The sequence below is a fragment of the Megascapheus bottae genome, chromosome 15 (assembly GCF_031878675.1).
Source record: "Megascapheus bottae isolate mThoBot1 chromosome 15, mThoBot2.hap1, whole genome shotgun sequence".
NCBI lineage: Eukaryota > Metazoa > Chordata > Mammalia > Rodentia > Geomyidae > Megascapheus > Megascapheus bottae.
This window is the reverse complement of record NC_143523.1, coordinates 22,554,225-22,578,507: the sequence shown is the minus strand read 5'-3', so window position 1 is coordinate 22,578,507 and position 24,283 is coordinate 22,554,225. Positions and strand designations below refer to the sequence as shown.

At 44.8% G+C, this 24,283-nt stretch overlaps 1 protein-coding gene across 1 annotated transcript in view; it reads right to left on the bottom strand.

The window, feature by feature from the left end:
* Positions 1-19,862, bottom strand: part of Sec31b (SEC31 homolog B, COPII component) — a 29,010-nt gene extending 9,148 nt beyond the window's left edge. The window contains exons 1-14 of the mRNA XM_090346072.1: positions 19,763-19,862; positions 19,150-19,273; positions 12,336-12,531; positions 12,035-12,130; positions 10,955-11,098; positions 9,995-10,137; positions 8,290-8,389; positions 7,992-8,153; positions 7,063-7,197; positions 5,881-6,111; positions 1,843-1,917; positions 1,531-1,629; positions 1,079-1,178; positions 104-282 (exon numbers count right to left, since the gene is read on the bottom strand). Coding sequence (XP_090202198.1) covers positions 104-282; positions 1,079-1,178; positions 1,531-1,629; positions 1,843-1,917; positions 5,881-6,111; positions 7,063-7,197; positions 7,992-8,153; positions 8,290-8,389; positions 9,995-10,137; positions 10,955-11,098; positions 12,035-12,130; positions 12,336-12,531; positions 19,150-19,273; positions 19,763-19,841 — 1,863 coding nt within the window. The 5' untranslated portion in view covers positions 19,842-19,862. The remainder of the gene's footprint in view (positions 1-103; positions 283-1,078; positions 1,179-1,530; positions 1,630-1,842; positions 1,918-5,880; positions 6,112-7,062; positions 7,198-7,991; positions 8,154-8,289; positions 8,390-9,994; positions 10,138-10,954; positions 11,099-12,034; positions 12,131-12,335; positions 12,532-19,149; positions 19,274-19,762) is intronic.
* Between the last annotated feature and the right edge of the window lie 4,421 nt (positions 19,863-24,283).

Below are 24,283 nucleotides of genomic sequence, written 5' to 3'. Positions count from 1 at the left end.
AGAGAGGCAGGCAGATCATTAGACACCAGTCCCAAGATGTGGGCTTCTACCTGCTAAGTTCAAGTAATTGCCACCCTTCTTTGCCCATCTGATAAGCAGTTACCGGAGAGATTTTGGTTCTCCTCTTGGCAAAGTAGAGCTCCTGTGTCCGCTTCAGCAAATTGGCACCCCCAGCTTGGGCCAGTATGATAGCTTCAGCGAAGCGCTCCTCCTTCAGACACAGCTCCACAGCAGGGCCCAGCTCCCCAAGCAGCAGAGCCTGGCTCAGGAGTCCATCCGTGTCTGCAGATAGAGGAGTCGCTTCCAAATTAGCTTGTCATCCTGCCCTCCTTTCCTGTCCTGCAGAGCCAATGGCTTCATCTCTCTGTCTCCATATCAAAAATTCTTAAGCTTCATTTCCTGAACAGCAAAGTGCAGTGAGACGCCCCAGGGATAGTGAAGTCCAGCAGTAACTCTAAAGATGGGACTCAACACCAGGAAGGGATTCATGTGGTTTATCACAGAGGTGACGTATGCTCGCCCCACACGGGCAGGGCACCCGGCCTTTCAGTAAGGATAGGAAAATAGACCTTGGTAGAAGACCTCCCAAGGAAAGACCCATCCTGAGTCTTTTTTTTTTTTTGCCAGTCCTGGGGCTTGAACTCAGGGCCTGGTTACTGTCCCTGAGACTCTCTGTGCTCAAGGATATCACTCTACCACTTGAGCGACAGCACTACTTCCAGCTTTTTCTGTGCATGTCGTACCAAGGAGTCAAATCAAGGTTTTGTGCATGCTAGGTAAGCGCTCTATCACTAAGCCACACTCCTGGTCCCCATCCTGCATCTTTAACTCCCAGTTCCTACATAAGGAGTGGAAAAATGTTTATCTGTCTTCTCCATTTTCCCCGACTTTAACCCTGCTAAACAAAAGATCCAATACATGAAAATGTATACCTAAAAGGGCTCTAACTGGTTAGAGACCCACTGGTATTTAAGATGGTGGGAGGTAGGCAGAAGACAAAAAGGGACTGGGGCTCGGGGCCATACGTCTAGGCCTACCTGCTCCCTAGCAGAATTTTTCTCCCTCAGGTCCCAGGTACCTTCTTTGGTGGGGATCTCCCATGGAGTCATGCTCTGAGGGACTAGTTCATCAAAGAAGGCTGAAGAAGCAGAAACTTCATCTGTTCTGTGTTTGGAGGCCTGTATAAGGAAGGACAAATGTAATGGTATAGGAAATGAATCCCAAATAAAGAGTGCATGCTTAGTAGTCCTCTCTGAGAACTGCTATTTGGTCCTTAGTGGTAAATACTAAAGAATAACCAGTAAGATTTAAGGAAAGTCCTAGTTATGGTTCAGGCACAGTCATGGTTCCCTTTTAACCCAAACACTTATGGGCTGTGTGTCTTACTTTAGTTCCAAAAAGTGAGTAATTTGAAGATTTCTGCAGAAGCGAATCATTTATTAATAGCAAAACAAAGAGCTAGAAAAGAGAGGATACTCTAAAGCATTCTCCATGCTACTCTAGGCCAGGCTGGCTGGGCTCCTATCATACCTGACTGCCAAAGGCATGTTGTCTGTGACTGTGGAGGTCATCTCCTTCAGGCAGAAGGCTCTCCCCTAACCCCACATTATTCTTCAGCCATGTGGCCACCTGCAGAGAGTCTGATGAGTACCACTCTTCCCAAAGTAAGGTCAAGCAAACCTTATGCTTTCCTCCCACCTCCACACTCCAGCAGCTGGACTCTACGATCCTTCATTCACTTGATTGGAAAAAGCCCAAATCCAGAAGGTAAAAGTATTCATTTGGGAATTCAGTCCATTTGTGAATGATTAAATCCATCTTCTAGATGTGAAAAGCACATACCTTCTTCTGAAGTTCATCTTTATTGTATCCTAATAGCTTTAGGAATTTCATTTTGGAGTCATGCTCTAAGGTCACCTAAGGAATGAGAAATACACATTAAAATGAATGTGGATGACCTTATCATTACACCATGGTGGATACCTGTGCTAGTATTAACAGTTCTGTGTTACTAGCAAAAGTGCCCTCAGCAGAATAATGCTACTTATCTCTTTTGATTTTTTTCCTTGCCTATGGGTAGGCTTAGCATAACCCTTTACCATTTTGTATAAGAGTTTGATTTTCAATTGACTTCCTATCTCTGTTACCTTGGTAAGCTGATAAGAGTAAAATGTCAGGGGCTGGGAGTTTGGCCTAGTGCTTGCCTAGCATGCGCAAAGACCCGGGTTCGATTCCTGGGTACCACATACATAGAAAAAAAAAAGCTGGAAAGTGGTGCTGAGGCTCAAGTGGTAGAGCCCTAGCCTTGAGAAAATCCAAGGACAGTGCTTAGACCCTGAGCCCAAGCCCAGGGCTGGCAATAAACAAATAAATAAATAAATATGTTTAAAAAGAAAAAAGAGTAAAATGTCAGTTGTACTGAAGAAATATTGCCCGTGTGTGTGTGTGTGTGTGTGTGTGTGTGTGTGTGTGTGTATACCTGTACTGGGGCTTAAACTCCAGGCCTTGAGGCTTTTTTACTCATAGGTGGTATTCTATCACTTGAGCCACACCCCCACTTTTAGCTTTTTGTTGGTTAATTTGGGGATAACAATCTCTTGGACTTTTATTTTTTTGGCCAGTCCTGGGCTTGAGCTCAGGGCCTGAGCACTGTCCTTGGACTTTCTCAAGGGTAGAGCTCTACCACTTGAGCCTCAGCACCACTTCTGGCTTTTTTCTATGTATGTGGTACCAAGGAATCGAGCCAGGGTCTTTGTGCATGCTAGGCAAGCACTCTACCACTAGGCCAAACTCCCAGCCCCTTTTGGACTTTTTTTCTAGGTTACCTTCAAACTGAGATTCTCAGGTCTTTGTCTACTGAATAGCTTGTTGCTTGTGATTGGTAAGTTGCATTTGTCCTGGAAGTATGACAACTACAAATAACTGGTATGGGTGCCACGCTCAGGGCTTCTCTGGTTGTACTGACTTTTGCTATTGGATAGCTCCCTTATAGGGACACAGAAGGCGAGTGATGCTTTGAGAGAAGGTGCCTTGTTGGTTCTTGTGATCAAAAGGCTTCTAACCAGGGCACCTTGCCTATCTCATAGCCTTACATCCAAGAAGCCTTTGAAGAGCTGAGGAAAAGCAATGAATTACTTTAAGGAATGCTGAAAGGATCCTATAAGAGACATCTTGGTGCTATCTTGAGGACAAACTGTGGTCCTTGTCCCCTAGCCATCTGAAGACACTCATGACAAGTATGACTGACAGTAATTTTGTGAGTCTAAATAGTGACGTCTACTTTAGTTGAGAAGATCCCTAGCAAAGGCTGACTGGAGACAGTAAGCAAAGTCAGCTTCCTCTTCAATGTCCCCAGATTTCCTAAAGTCTGGCTTATTTAGGTCTGGCCTGAACATTCACTTATTCCACATAAAACATGAATTCTGACCACAGTCTTTCTCATAGTCTCTCTGGGATTACTCCTCTTACGGTGTTTTCCTTGGGAAATGCCCCCCCACAATTCAGCTTCAGAAGGGCACCAATGGTTCATGCCTATAATCCTACTAATCAAGAGGCTGAGATTTCAGGATCATAGTTCAAAGCCAGCCTGGGCGGGAAAGTCTACAAAAAGCCAGAAGTGGAGCTGTGGCTCCAGTGATAGAACAGCAACCTTGAACAAAAAAATCTAAAGGACAGTGCCCAGGTCCTGACTTCAAGCACCAGGACAAAAAAAGAGAGAGAGGGAGAGACAGAGACAGAGACAGAGAGAGACAGAGAAACAGAGACAGAGAGACAGAGAGACAGACAGACAGACAGACAGACAGACAGAAGACAGAGACAAGGAGAGACAGAGAGTCTCTAAAAGGTTCTGAACTACTGACACAAAAAAAGGAAGAAGTGGCTCAAGGTGTAGGGCAGTAGCCTTGAGTTGAAGAGCTCGGAGACAGTGCCCAGGCCTAGAGTTCAGGCCCCAGGACTGACAAAAAAGAAGAAAAAAGAAAAAGAAAAGGAAAAAAGAAAGAAAGAAAAAACAAAGCCAAGAAACAAATGTTGAACAAAAAAAAAAAAAAGAAAAAGAAAGAAAGGGTGGGCCAGAACGTAGCCTAGTGGTATAGTGCTTGCCTAACATGCATAAAACCCTGGGTTCAATTCCTCAGTACTACATACTCAGGAAAATCTGGAAGTGGCACTGTGGCTCAAGTGGCAGAGCGCTAGCCTTGAGCAAAAAGTGTCCATGAACAGTGCAGGGTCCTGAGTTCAAGCTCTAGGACTGAGTTAAAGGCCTAGGACTGGCAAAAAAAAAAAAAAAAAAGGAAGGAAGGAAGGAGCCAGGCGTTTGGCCCAGTGGTAAGAGGACTTGCCTAGCATGCATGGAAACCTGAGCTTGATTCCACATACATTAAAAAAAAAAAACAAAACAGAAGTGGTACTGTAGGTCAAGTGCTAGGGCTTTAGCCTTGAGAAGGAACAAGGACAGTGCTCAGGCCCTGAGCTCAAGTCCAAGACTGGCCAAAAAAAAAAAAAAAAAAGGAAGGACCATTACGATGATCATAGCTTCCTTTGTTCACTAAAGGCTGACCTGATCACTCCTATTTTCTTTCACACTCCTCAGCTTCTATCCTAATTATATCAAAAATGTAATTTCTTAAAAGATCTTCCCAGATCAAATTCTTTTTTTTTTTTTGTGGGTCATAGGCTTGAACTCTGGGCCTGGGCACTGTCCCTGAGCTCTTCAGCTCAAGACTATCACCCTATCCCTGGGCCTGGGTGTTGTCACTGAGCTCTTCAGTAGCAAAAGAGCTACCACCCTACCCCTTGAGCCACAGCCCCACTTCCCTTTTCTAGTGATTCATTAGAGATAAGAGTCTCATGTTATTTAGGTTCTTTAGTGCTCCGGGCACCCCGGGCTGGCTTTGAACCATGATCCTCAGATCTCAGCTTCCCGAGTAGCTAGGATTACAGGCATGAGCCACTGTGCCCAGCTTCAAATTCTTTTGTCTTCCTAATGTGTCCTTTCATAAATCTATACTATATTTGAAGCACAGATTCCAAGTCTCTCAGATCTCCTGAGATATACCATGTCCTTCTTTTGCACTTTTTCTTATAATCTCCAAAGTTATATAATTTTTCTACCACCTGACTGACTAGTCAGTTTCTTTTTTCTCCTTCTCCTTCTCCTTCTTTTTTGCTGGCACTTGGGCTTGTACTCAGGGCCTGGGCTCTGTCCCTGAGTCTTTCCATACTCAATGACAGCACTCAACCACTTGAGCCACAGTACCACTTACAGATTTTTTTGACTGTTTATGTGGTACTAAGGAATCAAGTCCAGGGTTTCATGCATGCTAGGCAAGCACTCTACCACTAAGCCACACTGTCAGTCCTTTTTCTTCTTTTAGATCTCTCATCACTTTCTTTGACAGGTGTAGCACTCCAACCTGACACCATGTTAGAACTGGAATGGAATCTCTGAATCCACAGTATAGTGGCACCTGAACGTTGGGACAACCGAGATTACCTTGGGTTACCTGAAACAAACTCAAAGCTTTCTTGTAATTGTGTGCCCTTCCAAATAATCTTCCTTCCCTTCTTTCTCTCTTTCCTTTTTCTCTTCTTTCTTCCTATCACCTATGTATCCTCTGCATGATACTATGAAATCTTTTGCTTTGGCTCTGATATTTGCCATAGTATCAATGAAAAAAACCTTCATTTATACTTCCCATCTTCACAAGTGGCCTCTGGGATTCTGGTAGAAGGTGAAGTTTCTGTGTCAAAAGACACAGGGGAAACCCAATGTGGCTTAAGACTTTTATGATCTGGGTCTCAGTGTGGTTGTGTATCTTCTGGAACTGACAGATGTTGGAGTTCTGAGCTTTCAGGAAACATCTCTAAGCAGCCTCCTACCTTCAGGAACTCCCAGAGCATCTTTTCACTTGGCAGTGAAGTTTGCTGACTCTTCTTCTTACAATAATTCAAGAGATTTCCAGATCCCAAGGCCTCCTGTAGCTCAGCTGACTTCATTAGGAATTCCAATTCTGTGGTGACTTGACTGATGAAGATAAGGCGGGAGCACGGCTGTGTCACCTGCTGGGCAGGGGTGCTGGGAAGACCACAGGTAACCAGCTTTCCCCCAAACTGGTGGGAAAAAGTAAGAAGAAGAAAGGTTACACCTTCAAGCCAAAAGTGAATATCAAGTCAAGATCACAGGGAAGGTCAAGACTAGGATTGGAAGTCAATAAAAAGAACTCCTAGAGGTGGAATGGGATCCAAATTTGAATCCTAAATGTGCTCCATATCCAAACCACTCCTTCATTTTTAGTATCACTAACTTAACTTAAAATGTCACTGTGTGGGATACATTTCATCCTCTCCTGTCCTGGTATCACCACTCTTCCAGCACCTGGCCTAAATAAGGTACATTATCAGAATCTATACCCAGTACAGCTAAGTCTTCCCTCTTCTAGCTCAAAGTCTCTCATGTAACGCTCCTCCTCCCCACTCTGTGCTAGCAAATAGAACAATTTGCTAGCCTTCATTCTTTTCCCTCCTCTTGCATCCCACCTATTTCTTCTCCCAACCCATTCCTACTCAGGAGCTAAACGCACAAAGTCAAAGCCAAGTTTATTTTCCCAGAAGTTCTTCCTTTCTGCTCATGTATGTGACTATATCCTATGCCCCAAATATCTAGTATATTCCTGTTTCTATGCCTTTACCCAAAAAAGAAATGGGTTTTTGAGTTCAAGGGCTTTGAGCAAAGGAAAGACATTATAATATTGACTTTTTCTTTCTTTGTATTCTTTGCAACTTCACAGATAGGTGAAGGTTAGAGACATCTCAAGTGAAATCTCAGGATGGTCTCCACAACCACGAGGTCTGAAGCAATTTATTTCAGATAGCTCCAGCATGGCAAGCAGGGTAAAGAATGGATGATAGCATTGAGAGAAAATCTGGAATCACTGTCAGCTTGAGAGGTGCAACAAGACTTCATCTAAGACAGAGGCAGTGAGAGTAATCCTGAACTCTGCTCCTTACCAAGCACATGAGAGGCTCCCATGTCCAACCAAACTGTATACCCATGACACTTACAGCAAATGAAACACCTGCTGGCCTTCTGATCCATTTGGGAGGCTTTTTCAGGGGAGGTGTCAATGGTGCCTGAGCCACTTGCTCTGGCAGCTGCAGTGGTGGAAGAGGCTGGCCTTTGCTGAAGGAAGAGGAGATCTGGGTAGAAATGACACCTGCATCACAAACTTGATTAGTCAAGAACTCTACCTAGGGGCTGGGAATGTGGCTTAGCATGCACAAAGCCCTGGGTTTGATTCCTCAGCAGCACATAAACAGAAAAGGCCAGAAGTGGCACTGTGGCTCAAGTGGTAAAGTGCTAGTCTTGAGCAAAAAAGAAGCTCAGGCCGACAGGTGTGGTGGCTCACGCCTGTAATCCTAGCTACTCAGGAGGCTGAGATCTGAGGTTAAGGTTAAAAGCCAGCCCCAGCACTAAAGTCCATGAGACTCATCTCCAATGACTAGAAAACCAAAAGTGGGGCTGTGGCTCAAGGGGTAGGGCCGTACCCTTGAGCTGAAGAGCTCAGGGACAGTGTGTAGGCTCAGAGTAAAAGGCCCACAACCGACAAAAAAAATTTAAAAGAACTCTACCACCTACATATTCCTTGTTTTCAGGGGATGAGGATGGGACTGAAGGGGCTTTCTACACAGGAAACTCTCAGAAAGCCTACTACATTGGCAGCCAAGTGTGATTCAAAATGAATCTGCAGCTAAGGGGGAGAAAGAAGACAATCTATATTCCTGAGAGAATGGTCCCAGCATGGAGGTCTAATGTTCCTGGCATAAATTGATACCAAGAAGATGGGCACTGGAGCACTGGGTACAGCCCTCTAACCCCCAAGGTTTGGCCTCTTTTCAGTAGCTCCCACTTCTCCCTCAGCTACATATTCTTCTCTTTCCCCCAAACATACATAGTCCCTTCCCTCTAGCACTCTCAACCAAGCCTCTCAAACCTTGTCAGCCTGTCCCGTTTGCTGGACTTCCCAGCTCCTCCCCATCACAGAATACAAACTGATCCAGCCATCGAAGGAGGCAGCAGAGAATACTGGAGGGTTCCGAGGACACCACTGCACATCGAAGCACCAGCTGCTGTCTGTGGGTAGCGTGTATACCACCTGCCATGGAGAATTAACTGTGAGGGACCAGATAGCTCTGAAACCCTGAGTTAGGTGAGTCCCCCCAAAACAAACAACTGAGACTCTACCACCATTTCATCTCCACCCCTGCATGCCCACAGAAGGGCCGGCCTACCTCACTGCTCCCCAAGTTCCAGCAGAAGATCTGGCTGTCCTTGGCACTACTAAGCAGCAGCTCGGCATCAGCTTGGTTCCATGACATTGATAAGATCCCCCTAAAAAGAAAACACCTCTTATGAGGAAGCTGTCATGTGCCTCTCAGCTAACTCTCAGCCCTATAGAAAGAGCAGTCCTATTTCATTTCACAAATGAGAAAAAGGAGGGTTTGGAAAAACAAAACAACTTTCCAGACACAGTGGCTCATACCTGTAATCCTAGCTACTCAGGAAGCTGAGATCTGAGGATCAAAGTTCAAAGCCAGCCCAGGCACTAAAGCTTATGAGACTCTTATCTCCAAGAATCAGGAAGTGGCACTGTGGCTCAAGGGTAGATGGTAGCCTTGAGCTGAAGAGCTCAGGGACAGCTCCCAGGCCCAGAGTTCAAGCCCCACAGGGCAGGGGTGTGTGTGTGTGGGGGGGAGATAGCTGCACAGCCACAACCCAATCCAAATCCCAGAGGCTAAACATTGTAGGCTGCGCCTCCTTACCCTCCAGAGATCACTGCTAAATAGCCTGCTTTTTAGAGTAGGAGTATGTAAAAATATGAATCACACAAACACCGATCCTGATGGTGCTTTTAGAACAGGAGAATAAACATTGAAGACCTAACCCTTGAAGTCCCTAAGACGGTATAAAGGCCTTTCAGTTAGAAAGAACAGGTGATAGAGCCACTTCTGCTGAGGGCCCAAGGACTATGGCTTCCAGGGCAGGTCTGTTCATGGAGAGGTAGGAACTAAGCTGTTTTAATTAATAGGAAGTCTTGGAGGAAGCTACCTTATCACAAAGAGAAATAGACATTATCCTTAGATCAGATGCTAGGGAAATTCTTAGTAATGCTGATATTTTTGGAATCAAAGGCCCAATTGTTAAAGACTTGGTCCCCAGAGAGGTGTTACTAGATGCTGCAAAATCTTTAAGAGATAGGACTATTTTTTTGTCATGAAGAGCAGGCTCTCTCCTCTCTTTGCTCGCTGGCCAGGAGGTTAACAATTTTCCTCTGGCCTCCACTCATGTCATGATGTACTGCCTTCCTATAGGCTTAGAAGCAACGAGGCTAATCAATCATGAACTGACATCTTCAATAATAAAATAAACGACTTTATTTTTATTTGTTTTTGTGTCAGTCCTGCGGCCTGAACTCAGAGCCTGGGCACTGTCTCTGAGCTTTTCTGCTCAAGGTTTGCACTTTACCACTTTCAGCCACAGTTCTACTTCCAGTTTCAGGTGATTAAATGGAATAAGAGTCTCCCAGACTATCCTGCACAGGATAGCTTCAAACTGTAATCTTTAGATCTCAGCTTCTTGAGTAAATAGGTTTACAGGCATGAGACAATTGTGCCTGACATCTTTTCATTGATTGTGTTGATAGTTATTTATATATGATGGGAAGCTAATACAGAGACTAGGACTGGTTCAACTGTTTCTCATTACTCCACCCCTACTCCCATCCCCAGAAGTTAGATGGACTTGGCAGGCTCTCTCCACAATCTCAGGCTCTAAAGGAATGCCTCTTGGTTAGGGCTGGAGCTAGTGCTCACTCTACAGTGACTCTGAAATCAGAGAGGGTGGTTGGTGGCTAAAATGAGATGTTCATTGCTTCTTGTCCAAGTCAGTTGTGCCATGCAAGCTCCCAGAAGATGTGGTCTGTGTTTAAGATGCTACCTGCTGTGGTTCTCTAGCACCTTCAGAGGTGAAGAAGCAAAGCGCAAATCCCACAACTGAATCACTGGGAGACGGTCATCTTCTGAGCATAGCACTAATTGGGTGGCTATGTCTGGGTGCCAGGCCAGGCAGGAGCAGTTCATCTGTGAACAAAATAGATCACATTGAATAATGTAAGCTGACTGTATGATTATGAACTTTTGTGTCTCAGGAGGAATGGAACCACTCTGAGGTACTCTTTGTGTCTCTTCTGTATTGTGACACTGTAGCTAGCATGAATAGGTAAGAAGTGGCAGAAGCTTTCAGATCAGCTCTATTTAGCTTCCCTAAGTTTTTATTCCTTTTTATTGCCCAGTCTTGGGGCTTGAGTTCAGGGCTGGGGTGCCACCTGAGCCTCTTTGTACTCAAGGCCAGCACACTACTACCACTTGAGTCACACGCCATTTAGGGCTTTTTTTTTTTGTCAGTCCTGGGGCTTGAACTCAGGGCCTGGGCACTGTCCTTGGACAATTTTTGCTCAAGGCTAACACTCTGCCCCAGGACCACTTCTGACTTTTTCCGTGAATGTGGTTCTGGGGAATCAAACGCAGGGCTTTGTGCATGCTGGGCAAGCATGCTACCACTAGGCTACACTCCCAGGCCCCCAATTAGGGCTTTTTCTGAGTAGTTTATTGGGAGAAAAGAGCCCCACAAACTTTTTTTATCTGAGCTGACTTTGAACCATGATCCTAGGATCTCAGTCTCCTGAGTAACTAGGGTTACAGACATGAGCCACCATCACTCAGCAGCTTTTACTCTTAGTAGGACATCTGCTAAGGGACTAAATCCACATGTCCAACCCTCAAAAGTGGATTCCTGGCCTCGGATTTTCCAGCCACTCATTTTCCTTCCAAAAGCTGCAACTGCTCGTCATCAGGGTCCAATCAGGGCCCAATCCTGAGCTCTGGCCTCCACACTCACCTTGCTGCTGTGGTCACTGACTTTAATGATAGGCTCGTTCTTTCTGAGATCCCATACAATTGCCTTGCCACTGGAGTGAGCAGAAGACAGAATGTGCTGGACTTGGCGGTTCCAAGAGAGTGCCTTGACATCTTCTGGGGGCTGCTGAGGCAGGATGGCAGGGGGGAACAAGTTGTTACTCCCTGGACCAGGTGGCACTTGCCCTTCCACTGCTCCCAAATACCCACAGGGAGGGAGCTAAGAGTTCAATTTTCACAGAAAGATTGCTTTGTATATTGGCGAAGAAGTGAGGGTGTGTGTGTGTGTGTGTGTATGTGTGTGTGTGTGTGTGTGTGTGCGCGCGCGCGCGCACGCGCGCACATGCATATGTCTGAGAGAGAGAGGAAGAGAGAGAAACATTTGGACTTGAGTGTTGAGACTTGACTCTAGTTAAAAACAGCCCTCTTGTCTAGGACAAAGAGAGAGAGGAGGGAAAAAAAAGCTTGAATACCTAATACCTTCACAAAGAGAGAGTGAGGTAGAAACAGAAAATAGTGCTACTTTCAGGGCTGAAATCTGTACTTACCTCATGATACTAAAAACATGGAGAAAAGCCAGGAAGTAAAAAAGATGGACCAGTCACTGACTGACAGAGATGCACAGAAATAAAATGGACCATACCCCAAGTGTGTGGCAGACAAAGCTGACCCTCCTCACTTAGTAAAGACAATATGTCAAGTGTATTCCATCTCTGCTGCTCTGGTCCTATCCAAAGCACACAACCTGTAGTGTTGTATTAGTCTTAGTTGTTCTTAGTGTGCTTTGCTCCCAGTCACCACCAACTCCATACACACACCCTTAATCTTCCTTCCTGAGGCTCTTTGAACAGCTAATGAGCACAAACGAATTGCTCCACAGATGGCAACAACTCCCAGCCCCACCCTCCATCCCAGCTCTTCTCCAGCTGGTAGCATGTTAATCTCTGGGGTTTTATTGCCCTCCAGTGGTAAAATTCTGAAATTTCTTGTTCTCTGGCTGGTTACAGAATTAATCTGGACAGTTGCCCAACAGGTTGTAGCAACCCCAGGTCAGCCTCCTTACCTGTGACTTGGATCCCGGGGTCATTGGAACACTTAAGTTGTTCAAATCCCAAATGAAGATTTCAGAATCACTAGCTCCTGAGGCTAGGAGGTTGCCCTGTGTGAATAAAAGGAATTTGGAGGTGCACTATCCCAGAAACCAAGGAGAACAGGAGAGGGAGGAAACCCACATTTGGGATAGTTAAAGTTTCCCATTACAACAGCAAAAGGGTTCAAGATTCAGCCTGGAGGTATAAGCGAATGCTTCCATTTAGATCAGCTGCTCCATGGCTTGGTTATATTTGATTAACTGAAATTAGTACCTGGAAAGGGTTAAAGTCGAGAGCCCTGACAGCCCCCGTGTGCTTCTGTCTCTGGGCAATCACAGGTTCCTTTCCCGAAGACAGGATGTGGGTCACATTGTATAGAGTAAGCATGCCATTGTCCCCGCCGCCTGCAATAACCCCGGAGCTTTCCAGAAGCCCATTGCCAAAGCTCCCCCAGATCAGCTTGTGAAACCTACAAAGAGGAGGAACTGGTATCAGCACCAACTTATGTCCACATCAGCATGCAAAGTGCAGGTGTCTGTCAGGCTCTGCCACTATGCTGCCTACCTCCTTCCTTTCCCAGAAAAATGAAGGTCTCCTTTGACTGGTTCTGACCATCCTCTGAATAAAACATCCCAGCTATGTTACACAAGAATTCAGGAAGCCCCTGCCTCTAAGTTGTAAAAACACTTTATTTGTTTGTTATATAAACAATGAAGCCAGGCTTAGAGTTTCAAAATCTTAGGAGATAGAGATCAGGGGATTGTAGCTCAAGGCCAGCCTGGGCAAAATGCCTAGTGAGATTCTATCTTGTCCAATGGCTGGCTGGATGCAGTAGAGTGCCCCTGTCATCCCTGGGGCACTGGGAAGCACAAAATAAGAGGATTCCAGTCCAGGCTTGCCCAGGCATAAAGCAAGACCCTATCTTGAAAATAACCAACCCAAAAGGGGGCTGGCAGAATTGTTCAAGTAATAGAGTGCCTGCCTAACAAATGTGTAGTTCTGAGAGAAAGAAATTGAGTCATATGGGCCCTGTGAAAACTACTTTCAAATAGATCACTTAATCCTTACAACCCCTTTACTCAGATAACAGTAACAACAACCAATACATATTGAATACTTCTCACATAATGGCACTGCTAGGTGATTTACATGTACTAGCTGGATTCCTTTCAGCACTCCATAGGTATTACTATTATCCTCATTTTCAACTAAAGAAACAGGCTTAAAGAAATTGTTAAACTACTATGTATACAACTATTAAGTTCAATCTCACTTTACAGCTAGGACATGGTAGAATTAAGATTCAAAGTCAGACCCATTTCATTCTAAAGCTTGAGTTACAACATCAAAAAAAATACTTCTCATTCTAAGGAAGACCAAAACTCTCCTGTGCCTCACTCAAAGTAGCCTCTATGAGAAAGGATGATTGCTGTCCTTTTCTTCTTTAGATTGAAAGTAAGAAAACAGGGGCCGGGAGTTTGGCCTAGTGGTTAAAGTGCTTGCCTAGCATGCATGAAGAGCCGGGTTCGATTCCTCGGCACCACATACATACAAAAAAGCCGGAAGTGCTGCTGAGGCTCAAGTGGTAGAGCTCTAGCCTTGAGAAAGTCCAAGGACAGTGCTCAGGCCCTGAGCTCAAGCCCAGGACTGGTAAAAAAAAAAAAAAAGAAAGAAAGTAAGAAAACAACTTGGAGCTTTCCCTATGCTTTGGCTTTTCCATGTGTCTGTGTCACTGTGGCTGTCATTAACAACGGGGCAGCCATACAAACATAGAGGCATGAAATATTAGGTGCATAGCACCAAAGAACTAGGAAACACTTTCTGGCTTTCTGGGGATACTTCTAGAAAGAGAATGGCAGTAAAAAGAAAGGGATGTGCCCTGGAGTCTCTGCCAGCAAGTATGGGTGCCCTGCAAAGCCCCTTGGGAAGCCTGGAAGGGCAGCCATCTCCTATTCTTTTTTTGTGGGTCACGAGGCTTGAACTCTGGGCCTGGGCACTGTCTCTGAGCTCTTCAGTTCAAGGCTACCACCCTACCCTTGAGCCACAGCACCACTTGCCCTTTTCTAGAGGTTAATTGGAGATATGAGTCTCAGGTTCTTTTGTGCCCAGGCTGGCTTTGAACCTTGATCCTCAGATCTCAGCCTCCTAAGTAGCTAGGATTACAGGCATGAGCCACCTCACCCTGCTCCATCTCCTATTCTATAGCAGCTAGCCAAGGACATTGCCACAGTCCTTCAGAGAAGCCAGATTTCCACACAAAATGATGTTCCAAAACTTCTAGCTGCAATGAAGTATTTCCACACACTGCCAGGCATTCAAACAGAGCCAACCTGGCAAGATGCAAGATCAAGCACCAGTTCAGTCTAGGCCATCATCTAAAGCCGGATTGCAAAGTGGACACCCTGTAGCTCTGGTGCTATCTTCAATCAGAGGCTTAGGTAGGCAGATGCACTGATCTTCATGTGGAAGAACAAGATATATTGCCTCAAGTGGCTGCCATGTCACTGAGGGACTGATGCTCCAGGAGAGGGCAAACCAGCAGAGTGGCCAGAGATGCCTATTAACAGGTTGCACAGGAGACAGAGAGTGTATGGCTAATGAAAATACTCACACAGGCTTGCACAGATTTCAGCGTGGCCAGAGCACATGATATCTACATCAAAATAAAAAGATCTAAGCCCTCAAAAGTCACCAAAGGGTTAGAGAATAGAGGTTATTTCAAGGAGCAAACTGCAGAACATACAGTGTGACAAAAATGGGTTTCTTTCTGTATTTACACAGAAAGTTTATTTCTGTTGCTATCTGCCTTTCCAATGAGAGTGAAGCTAGCACCTGGAAAAGCTGTGACAGAGGACATGTTGGTCAAACAAGGAAGGATACTCTATCACTCAGTGGGCTCATGGAGTGTCAATCATCTCTGCCCTTCAAGTGGACAGAAAATGAGAAAGTCATAAGAGGAGGAGCAGCAGGAGGCAAATATCACAAAATGTTAGTAATTGATATAGCTAAGTAAAGGTCACAATTGCTTATTATATTTCTATAATATACTAAGTAAAAAAACACAGTGGGGCTGGGATTTTGGTCTAGTGGTTAAAGTGCTTGCCTAGCATGCATGAAGACCCGGGTTCGATTCCTTGGTACCACATACATAGAAAAAAAAAAGCTGGAAGTGGTGCTGAGCACCATGTCCAAGGACAGTGCTCAGGCCCTGAGCTCAAGCCCAGGACTGGCAAAAAAAAAACAAAAACAAAAAACAAAAAACAAAAAAACACAGTGAACAACAAAAATGATGAAATAAGCCGGGCGTGGTGGTTCACAGCTGTAACCCTAGCTACTCAGGGGCCTGAGATCTGAGGAGCAAGGTTCAAAGTCAGCCCCAGCACAAAAGTAACTGAAACTCTCCAATTAACCTCTAAAAAAATGGGAAGTGGGGCTTGGCTCAAGGGTATGGCAGTAGCCTTGAGGTGGACTTGAGCTCAGGGCCTGACTACTGTACTTGGGATTTCTCAAGGCTAGAGCTCTACCACTTGAGCCTCAGCACCACTTCCGGCTTTTTTCCATGTATGTGGTGCCGCGGAATCGAAGCCAGGTCTTTGTGCATGCGAGGAGAGCACTCTACCACTGGGCCAAATTCCCCGCCTGGAAGGTGTGAATTTTGAAACATGAGAATATAGGTGGAATTCCCTAGCAACAGGCTATCAATGATAATAATAATGATGGCGATACTAGAAATTACATGGCATTACAGAGTGATGGGTAGTATCTGAGGAACATACACGTTCACTGAATCCCACTAGACTTCATAGCACAGAATGTCCAGAAGCACATCATCAGAAGCTACATTTGTAACAGAAACTCCCAAGTGATTACAAGAGTCCAGGACTAGAAACCCTGTACTAGATACATCAAACTGCACACTGGCCTAGAGCAAGAAGGGAAAACATCGAATCTCAAAAAAAAAAATAGAGCAGAATAATGTGATGAATGTAAAATCAGGATGATACTCGAGTGAAGTGTATCTGAGACTAGTATTCAACACCTTATGATACCTGCAGTATACACCAAGAAAAAAAGTAACAGGAAAGTAAAACAGGCTAGGCTAGGGGTGGGGGTGGAAACTGGCAGGAGGAGAGAGGGTTAATAAAGAGAATGAATGGAGAATATGGTCAAAGCACTTTGTTTACACGTATGAAAATAGAACAAGGAAAACTAGAAATTACATTAAGAAGGGAGGGATAGGGAGAACAATGGAGAAAAAAGTTGACATGGATGGATACATTGTTTTTATGTGGACAAATGTCATGATGAAACCTCCTTTGTACAAATAATGAGGGCTAATCAAAGAAAGAGTAATATCTGCGGTATAAATTTTTGCTGCCATGATTTCTCTACTTCATTATTTTGACTAGTGGTTTCTTTGGAAAAATCTTTAGACAAAGCATGGTGGTCTTAATGCCTGTAGTGTTAGTTACTCAGGAGGTGGAGATTGGGAGATGATGGTTCAAGTCTAGCCCAGACAAAAAGTTAGCAAGACCCCCCTCCCCATCTCGTCAATCAACTTAGTCATGGTACCTCCCACCTGTAATTTGTGATGCTGAGTTTTCAGTAAGTAACCAGCTGAGATTAGAATAGAAACAAGTAGGTGTCTTACACCCTGGGGTGTCCAACATGATTTCTTCAGCAAGACCCCAACATGACTGGTAATCCCCAGGACCTGAGGAATGAGAATCTACCTTAGGACTCGGTTACACAAGTGACAGTTACATAAGTGGAAAAAGAAAAGGGAGATGAAATACTCAACATGAAAATAGCCTTAATATGCTAACAGGGCCTGGGCTGCAGCTCAGAAACAGAACACTTGTCTAACAAGTACAAAGTACTAGGTTTGATTCTGCACACTGCTTGTTAACTATATTATTCATTTTGACCACTGGCTCCAAGTCTCTGCAGTACAAGCAAGCAAATGAGATAAAATTCAATACTTGTATTTCAAAGTCCCTTCAGTATTGTTGGCTGCAAAATGAATTGTCACCCTGTAAACCTCTTAAGGGACAAAGACTAAAAATGAACTGAGGTGTTGGATGTAAATTCTGCTTGGTAACCCTTAAGCTCAAGGCTACTACCCTAACCCTTGAGCAACAGCACCACTTTTGTTTTCTGGCGGTTAATTGGAAATAAGAGTCTCAGGGACTTTAGTACTTGGGCTCGCTTTGAACTGCAATCCTTAGATCTTAGCCTCCTAAGTAGCTAGGACTACAGGTGTGAGCCACCATGCCTGGCTTTTGTTTTGTTTTGCCAGTTGTGGGGCCTGGACTCTGGGACTGGGCACTATTTCTAAGCTCTTCAGCTCAAGGCTAGTGCTACTTGAGCCACAGCACCACTTCCTGAAGTTTTCAGCATTCATTCGTTCAACAGACATGCCATTCCTGGGCTGATACTGAGGCTTAACAAGAGCTCTTTCTTGCTGCCCTCTTTTTTTTTTTTTTAATCTCCAGGACTATAAGTATTAGCTCATTCTTTTGAAGGTCCTTTCTGAAAAGCTTGCAAAAAACCTAAGAATATCTCATCAAAAATAATCGACAGACCCTCAACTGCCCATTTCTCAAAAATACAGATACAGGAAATATGAAAGATACAAAACATGGAACAACAAGGGATACTGTTATAAAGACATGCATGGGCTCCAGAATGAGTGAACATTAAGAAATGTTTCATTGGGGGGTGGAGGGGAGGGTAATGGGGACCAAGACATGTGAAAGGGTATCAATATATGTGAATTAATGCACCTTCTATCTGGCAAATATCATGTAACCCTTTTATTAATTACAATAAAAAATATAAAAAAAGAAATGTTTCATTATTAGGGCAAACAACGCAAAAAAAAAGAAGAGGATCTTTTGTCTAAACATTTAACTAAACTTTCATAGAGAGCAAGAAATGCACAAAGGGCTCATCAATGATCAGATGGGAGATTGCCTTCTAGACCAGTAATCTCTAGGGTAAGGTGGCCAAAACAATTCTCTGGGCTATAGTAAATATATGTATATATATGCATATACATTAAAAATATAAAAATATATAAAGCATAGTTTATTAATAGTATGATGGTTATTGAATATAAATTTATAGACCATTGCTTCAGACTGTAAGATCTACATTTCAAACCTCTGAAAAGTAGAGAAGGCCTGGTATGGTGGCATACACCCTAATACCAGCTATTCTGGAAGTTGAAGTGGGAAGATTATCGTTCACGGCCACCCTGGGCAACCTACCCACATTAAATTCTAAAAGAAGAAGAAGGAGGAGGAGGAGGGGGAGGAAGAGATGGAAGAAGAGGAAGAGGAGGAGGAGGAGGAGGAGGAGGAGGAGGGAGAGAAAAAAAGTAAAAGAATGGAATAATAGAAAGAAGGTAGGCTTTAGACACAGATAGGCCTAGAGTTAAATTCTAGCTTCTCAGAATTTCCATGCTTCCTATGTAAAATGGAAATAATTGTACTTATCAATAGAATAATTTTGAGGAATGAGTATAGTAAAGAGGGCCCCCAGCATACCATCTGGCATATAGGTAAGTATATAGTTATGTGTTCAATGAATAATAGTGCTTTGTCTATCAAGCCTACAAGGCCTTCCTTGTAACCTCTTCTACCAACCAATAAGGAGAATGAATGATCTTTTCTCATTGCTGTTACACAATATCATCCGTTAAGTGAGTGCCCAATCAGTACCTAACAGCAATGAGAAGAGTACCTCCCACTCTCCTCCATGTTGGCAGACAAGTGTCATATGGTGTAACTTTGTTCTCGTCACAAATGCCAAGGGAGGAAGGGTTCAAAAACAACCCCAGGTACATGTAGGGCCAGGCTTATGTGAAGTTGATTGCATGCATTCTTGCTGCTGCTGCTGCTCAAGATGATGACCAGGAAGGTGGAGGGTGGGCTACTATGGCAAAGTATGCCCAGGATTAACTTCTTCTCAGAAAAGGCACCTTTTCCCCTCACTGTCACCTTATAATCTCTGAGTTGCATTCACTACCCTCATCAGTGTCAGTCAAGATCGGCCCTGCATACCCATTGGTAGTCCAGAGTACCTGCTTAAAGAAGAAAGGCCTCCTTTGTGTTTCAAGTGCAGAGAAGGGTCCCTGAAATCGACCTCAAAGATTTCCAGTGCGCCACTGGTGCTAAAGGAGGCATCTAGCTGCTGGGCAGATGTTCCTAGGCATAAGAAAAGGTAGATTATGAGTAAGCATGACTAAATGGGTTAGGGAATGCTCTGAATAGAGTATAGAGGTAACTGGCCTTAAGCCTAAGTCTATGGTGGTTGCCAAGTACCCTATAACTCCTAATAGTCCTGTTGCTTAAATTGGGCACCATCTCACTTGTCTAAAGATTTCTCTGGGGGCCAGGAGTTTGGCCTAGTGGTAGAATGCTTGCCTAACATGAATGAAGACCCAGATTTAATTCCTCAGTACCACATACATAGAAAAAACTGCAAGTGGGGTTGTGGCTCAAGTGGTAGAGCTCTAGCCTTAAGAAAGCCCAAGGACAGGGCTCAGGTCCTGAGTTAAAGCCCCACAACTGGAAAAAATTAAAAATAAAAATAAAAAAGATTTCTCTGATGCACATTCACTGAAGAATTCTAGATGCTGAATCTCCCTTCAACCTTTACACTTCCAGGGCTCCTGGTCTGCAGGACTATCTTACCTGTGGCCAGATATACAGGATACTGGTTGGCTGGGCTCCACACTTGGACAGCTGGCTGCTGAAGTTGCTTCATCTTCATGGTCAATCCTGTGGGTGGCAGAAAACTAACATGGTGTTGGCCCACTGAAAATAGAAGCTAGTAAGTACAAGAGCCAGATCCAGGGGACATCCAGAAACACAAGATCTTGTTTCTCTCCTCCACGAGATGGGGCAATTCAGGGCAACACAGAATGACAAGACTAACTGCAGAAGTAAGTACAGCCCAATTACCCTATTACTGAAATCTAACTTTTTAAAGCTAACTCCTTAAATCCCAAAGGGGATTTAACCACACCAATTATAACAGGCCCAATGTGATAATCATCAAACCAGATCATTTCTCAAAGATTTTGTCAAGTCTTTTGCTTTAAATATCATTCATATGCTGATGTCTTCCGAATTTGTATCACCCACACAAATTTCTCTTCCGAGAACTGTTTTATTTTTTTTACTTGTTTATTATAAAGTTTATTTAAATGAACAACCAGAAGTACATTTGGTGAGAAGTATCCTTACATACAATTGCTATTAAATATTTCTGCCTGTATAAATGGAATTTTCTATTCCATGGTCTCTTTACCCACACTTTTTTGTTTTTTATGTTAATTTTTTCCATCTTGGGAAATGATATCTCTGTCTACCACCTCTAACCACATAGCTGTTCGGCCCAGAAACCTGAACTGATCCCTCCCTCTCTCCCTCTCTCTCTCTCTCTCTCTCTCTCTCTCTCTCTCTCTCTCTCTCTCTCTCTCTTTCTTCTTCCTTTCTTTCTTTCATCAGTCATGGAACTTGAACTCTGGGCCTGGGCATTGTCCCTGAGCTCTTCAGCTCAAGGCTACCACCCCATCCCTTGAACCACTCACCACTTCCAGTTTTCTGGTGATTAATTGGAGATAAATCTCACTGACTTTTTTTAATGCCTGGGCTGGCTCTGAACCACAATCCTCAGATCTCAGCCTCCTGAGTAGCTAGGATTACGGCATAAGCCACCACACCCGGCTTTCTTTACTGTTTCTAACACATAATTTTGGCTTCTTGATTTTCACTTCTGAAATGTTAGTCTGCCTACTTTTCTCTATGTTCAAAGCCTCCAGACTATGTGAAGATATCATCTTGCTCGCCTGAAATACTGCAATAATCTTCAATTAGTTTTCTCCTCACTGTTCATGGAATCCCCCAATTCCTTCTCTACACCACAGCAGGAGTGAGCTTCTAAAAGAAAATAATAAGAATTTGCAAACTCCATGCATAAACTCTTTCAATGATCTATCATACACTGACAAAAAAACCCTAGTCCTACGTTACCACCTCATCTTTAACTATATTTCCCCCAGAAAAGTGTGCTCTGGCCATTCTAGCCTTTTTCATGACCTTTTCCTATACTAGAGCCTTTGCAGATGCTGTCCTCTGTTCTCTTCCCTTTGCATGACAAGCACTTTATCACATCTTTCCGAGTTCAGTGTCTAACTTCTTCAGACCCATCTAAGCAAAAACAACTTCATCTTTTTCTTCCTAGAAATTTATACTTGTTCACATTGTGTTATCCATCTCTTTCACTAACATGAAAGCTCCATAATATCTTTGTGTCTTCTTTGTTTCACCATGTTATACCAGTGCAAAGACCAAAGACTGACAAATAGTAAGTGCTTGGTAGGTATTTGTTGAGTGATTACAGATCTCACTTTAACTCTGTGGTTTTCAATCTAATTCTAATGCATACTCAAGCCCTATCTCAAGAGGCTAAAAAGGAGCAGAAATATTTTTTTAAAATGAAAGCTGTTGGCCTGACTTCTGTGGTAGAATGTTCAGCTAGTAATTGTGAGGTTCTGAGTTCAAATCCTAGTAACACACACACAAACACACACACACTTTTTAAAAATGAAAGCTGTTGGCCTGACTCCTATGGTAGAATGTTCAGCTAGTAATTGTGAGGTACAGAGTTCAAATCCTAGTAACAACATATACACACACACACCCCTTAAAAAAGGGAAATGTAGGGCCAGAAGTTTGGCTTAGTGGTAGAGTGCTTGCCTAGCATGCACAAAGACCTGGGTTTGATTCCTCAGTACCACATACATAGAAAAAAGCCAGAAGCGGTGCTGTGACTCAAGTGGTAGAACTCTAGCCTTGAGAAAGTCCAAGGACAGTGCTCAGGCTCTGAGTTCAAGCCCTGGAACTGGTCAAAAAAAATGAGGAAAGAAAGAAGAAAAGAAGGAAGGAAGGAAGAAAAGAAAGAAAAGAAAAAAAGAAACTTAGGACCTACTGGGCCAGTCAGGGGAATCTCACCTATAAAAACAGGACATAGTATTTTATCTCTTGTGTACTTCCCAGTTTAAAAAAAAGTTTAAGGCTGCCAAGGGCCTGTTTTTGTTTTTGGTGGGGGGGGGGGGGCTTGTTCTGGGGCTCTTCTTTTACTCAAGGCTAGCACCCTACCATTTAAGTCACACCACCACCACCTCTGGCCTTTTCTGTGTATGTGGTACTGAGGAATTAGACCAAGGGCTTCATGTATGCTAAGCAAGCACCCTACCACTAAGCCACAGTAACAGCCCCGAGGCCAGGGACCTACCTCTCAATGAAGTTCTATCAGGTGTCCTCACACCAGCTGCACAGTACACAATAGTACAGTCATCACCAGTGCCACCTGCTGGCTTTAGTCATTTTTCACATTTCTGGGCAAAAATTTAATATCCAAAGTTGGAGCTGGCTCACGAGGGTGGCTTGGGAATGCCTATCTCATCTCCTTCTCTTGATAAAAGTGCATTCAACTGTTATCTCCATTATAGACAACTGGGTAGGCCAAGATGTGAACCCCAGTAAGCATCAAGGACCCATAATTTGAACCATCATAGTAATGTAGACTAAACTGCAGAAATTGTGTAAATCGCTGACCGTTTGGGAACGGGGAACAAGGTCTTTTAATCCACTTCGCTCAGAGGTCAGAAGAGGCCCGGCTGGGGTCAGGGCAGCCGAGGCAGTGGTGGGTGGCATGGAGGCGGGAAGCGAGCACCAAAGCGAGGACCACTCAAGCCAGAGCCGACCCGACCAGCGGCCAAGGGGAGGGCCGGGGCTCCGGGGCTGGCGGGTCGGGGCCGGGAAGCGGCGACAGGGACCGAGGAGGACGGGAAGGTCCCCCACGGGGGTGGGTCAGCCTTAGAGCGAGCGCCACCGTGCGCCGGGACCCCGGGCTCCCGGCGCCGCAGGGAGGGCGCAGCCAGGCCCCACCCGAGACTGCGCGGTGGGCGCCGCAGGGAGGCGCAATGGCCGAACCCCGGGCGGACCGGACCCAGGGCCACCAGCCTGGGCCTCTGCCTCTGCCTCGAGAGAACTCCCGTCCCCCGGCGGCGCACCCCCCCCGGGCCAGCGAGGGGAAACCCACCTGTAAGGAGGGCCGGGTCAGGGGTCAGGTCCTCTCAAAGCCAAGGGCTTTAGGGGTCAGCCGGCGAGGTGGACGGCGCCTGCCGAGGGCCAAAAGTAGTAGTCCAGCTCCGGCCAGGCCTCCGCACGCCGCCGAGCGGGGCTGGCGCGGCGGATCTGGAGGAAGGCGCAGGGCGCCGCTGCTCACCGCGCCTCCGCACCTGCCCGGAGACCGCGCAGGGATCCTACCCTGGTAAACCCTGCTCTGTTCAATTCGAGCCAGACTCCCGGGACAAGCCTACGAAAAGAGAACGTACTGATGCAACCCATTAGCGGATGGAAGCTTCAGAAGACCCGACACTCGCTCCAGGGGCCCTCCGTGGAATCCACTTAGTTGAAAAGGCAAAAAAGCAAGCAAGAATGGAGGGAATAACTGGCCGTGCCATTGCACTCCTGCAATAATGGGTGTCACAAACTCTTGATTGAATTGGGGAAAACAGGTGTGAGCAGAGTGAGACTACAGTAGACCAGGGGCTTCTTAGCTTTCAGGCATAAGACAGGAAAATGGAGGGGGGGGATGGCTGAGTGCAGTTGCAAAAACAGGTAATGGATCAAGCAAGAAGGGGCCGAAGTGGACGCGGGTCCGTAGGGACTGTAGATTCTGGCTTCAGTTCTGAGGTCATCTGGGAATGACTTAACTTGAGTATGTTTGCACAACAGTGATTGTATTTTGCGCCTAGCAATATGAAATCCCTTGGAGAGCTAGCAGAGCTGAATTTAAGTTAAAAGACTAATAGACAAATCTTGATAATCCTGTGAAGATGATTGCTAAAAAGAAAAAAAAAAAGCTAGCTGCACAAGCTGTTGGGACTGATACCAGGAAGGAGTTTAAGACTGTTAAGGCTTTCAGGTGAGGGGACTAGAAGAAGAAGTGCTTTCATAGGAGATGGGTGTGAAAAAATCACTTTATGTTGGGGAGAATTGTGACGTTTTCAAAATAAAAAAGCTGAATATGTTGGACCTGATGATTCAAAAGTTCATCTTAAAACCAGGTCCCAGTGTCTCTCGTTTGCAATCCTAACTACTCAGGAGGCTGAGATCTGAAGATTGTGGTTTGAAGCCAGC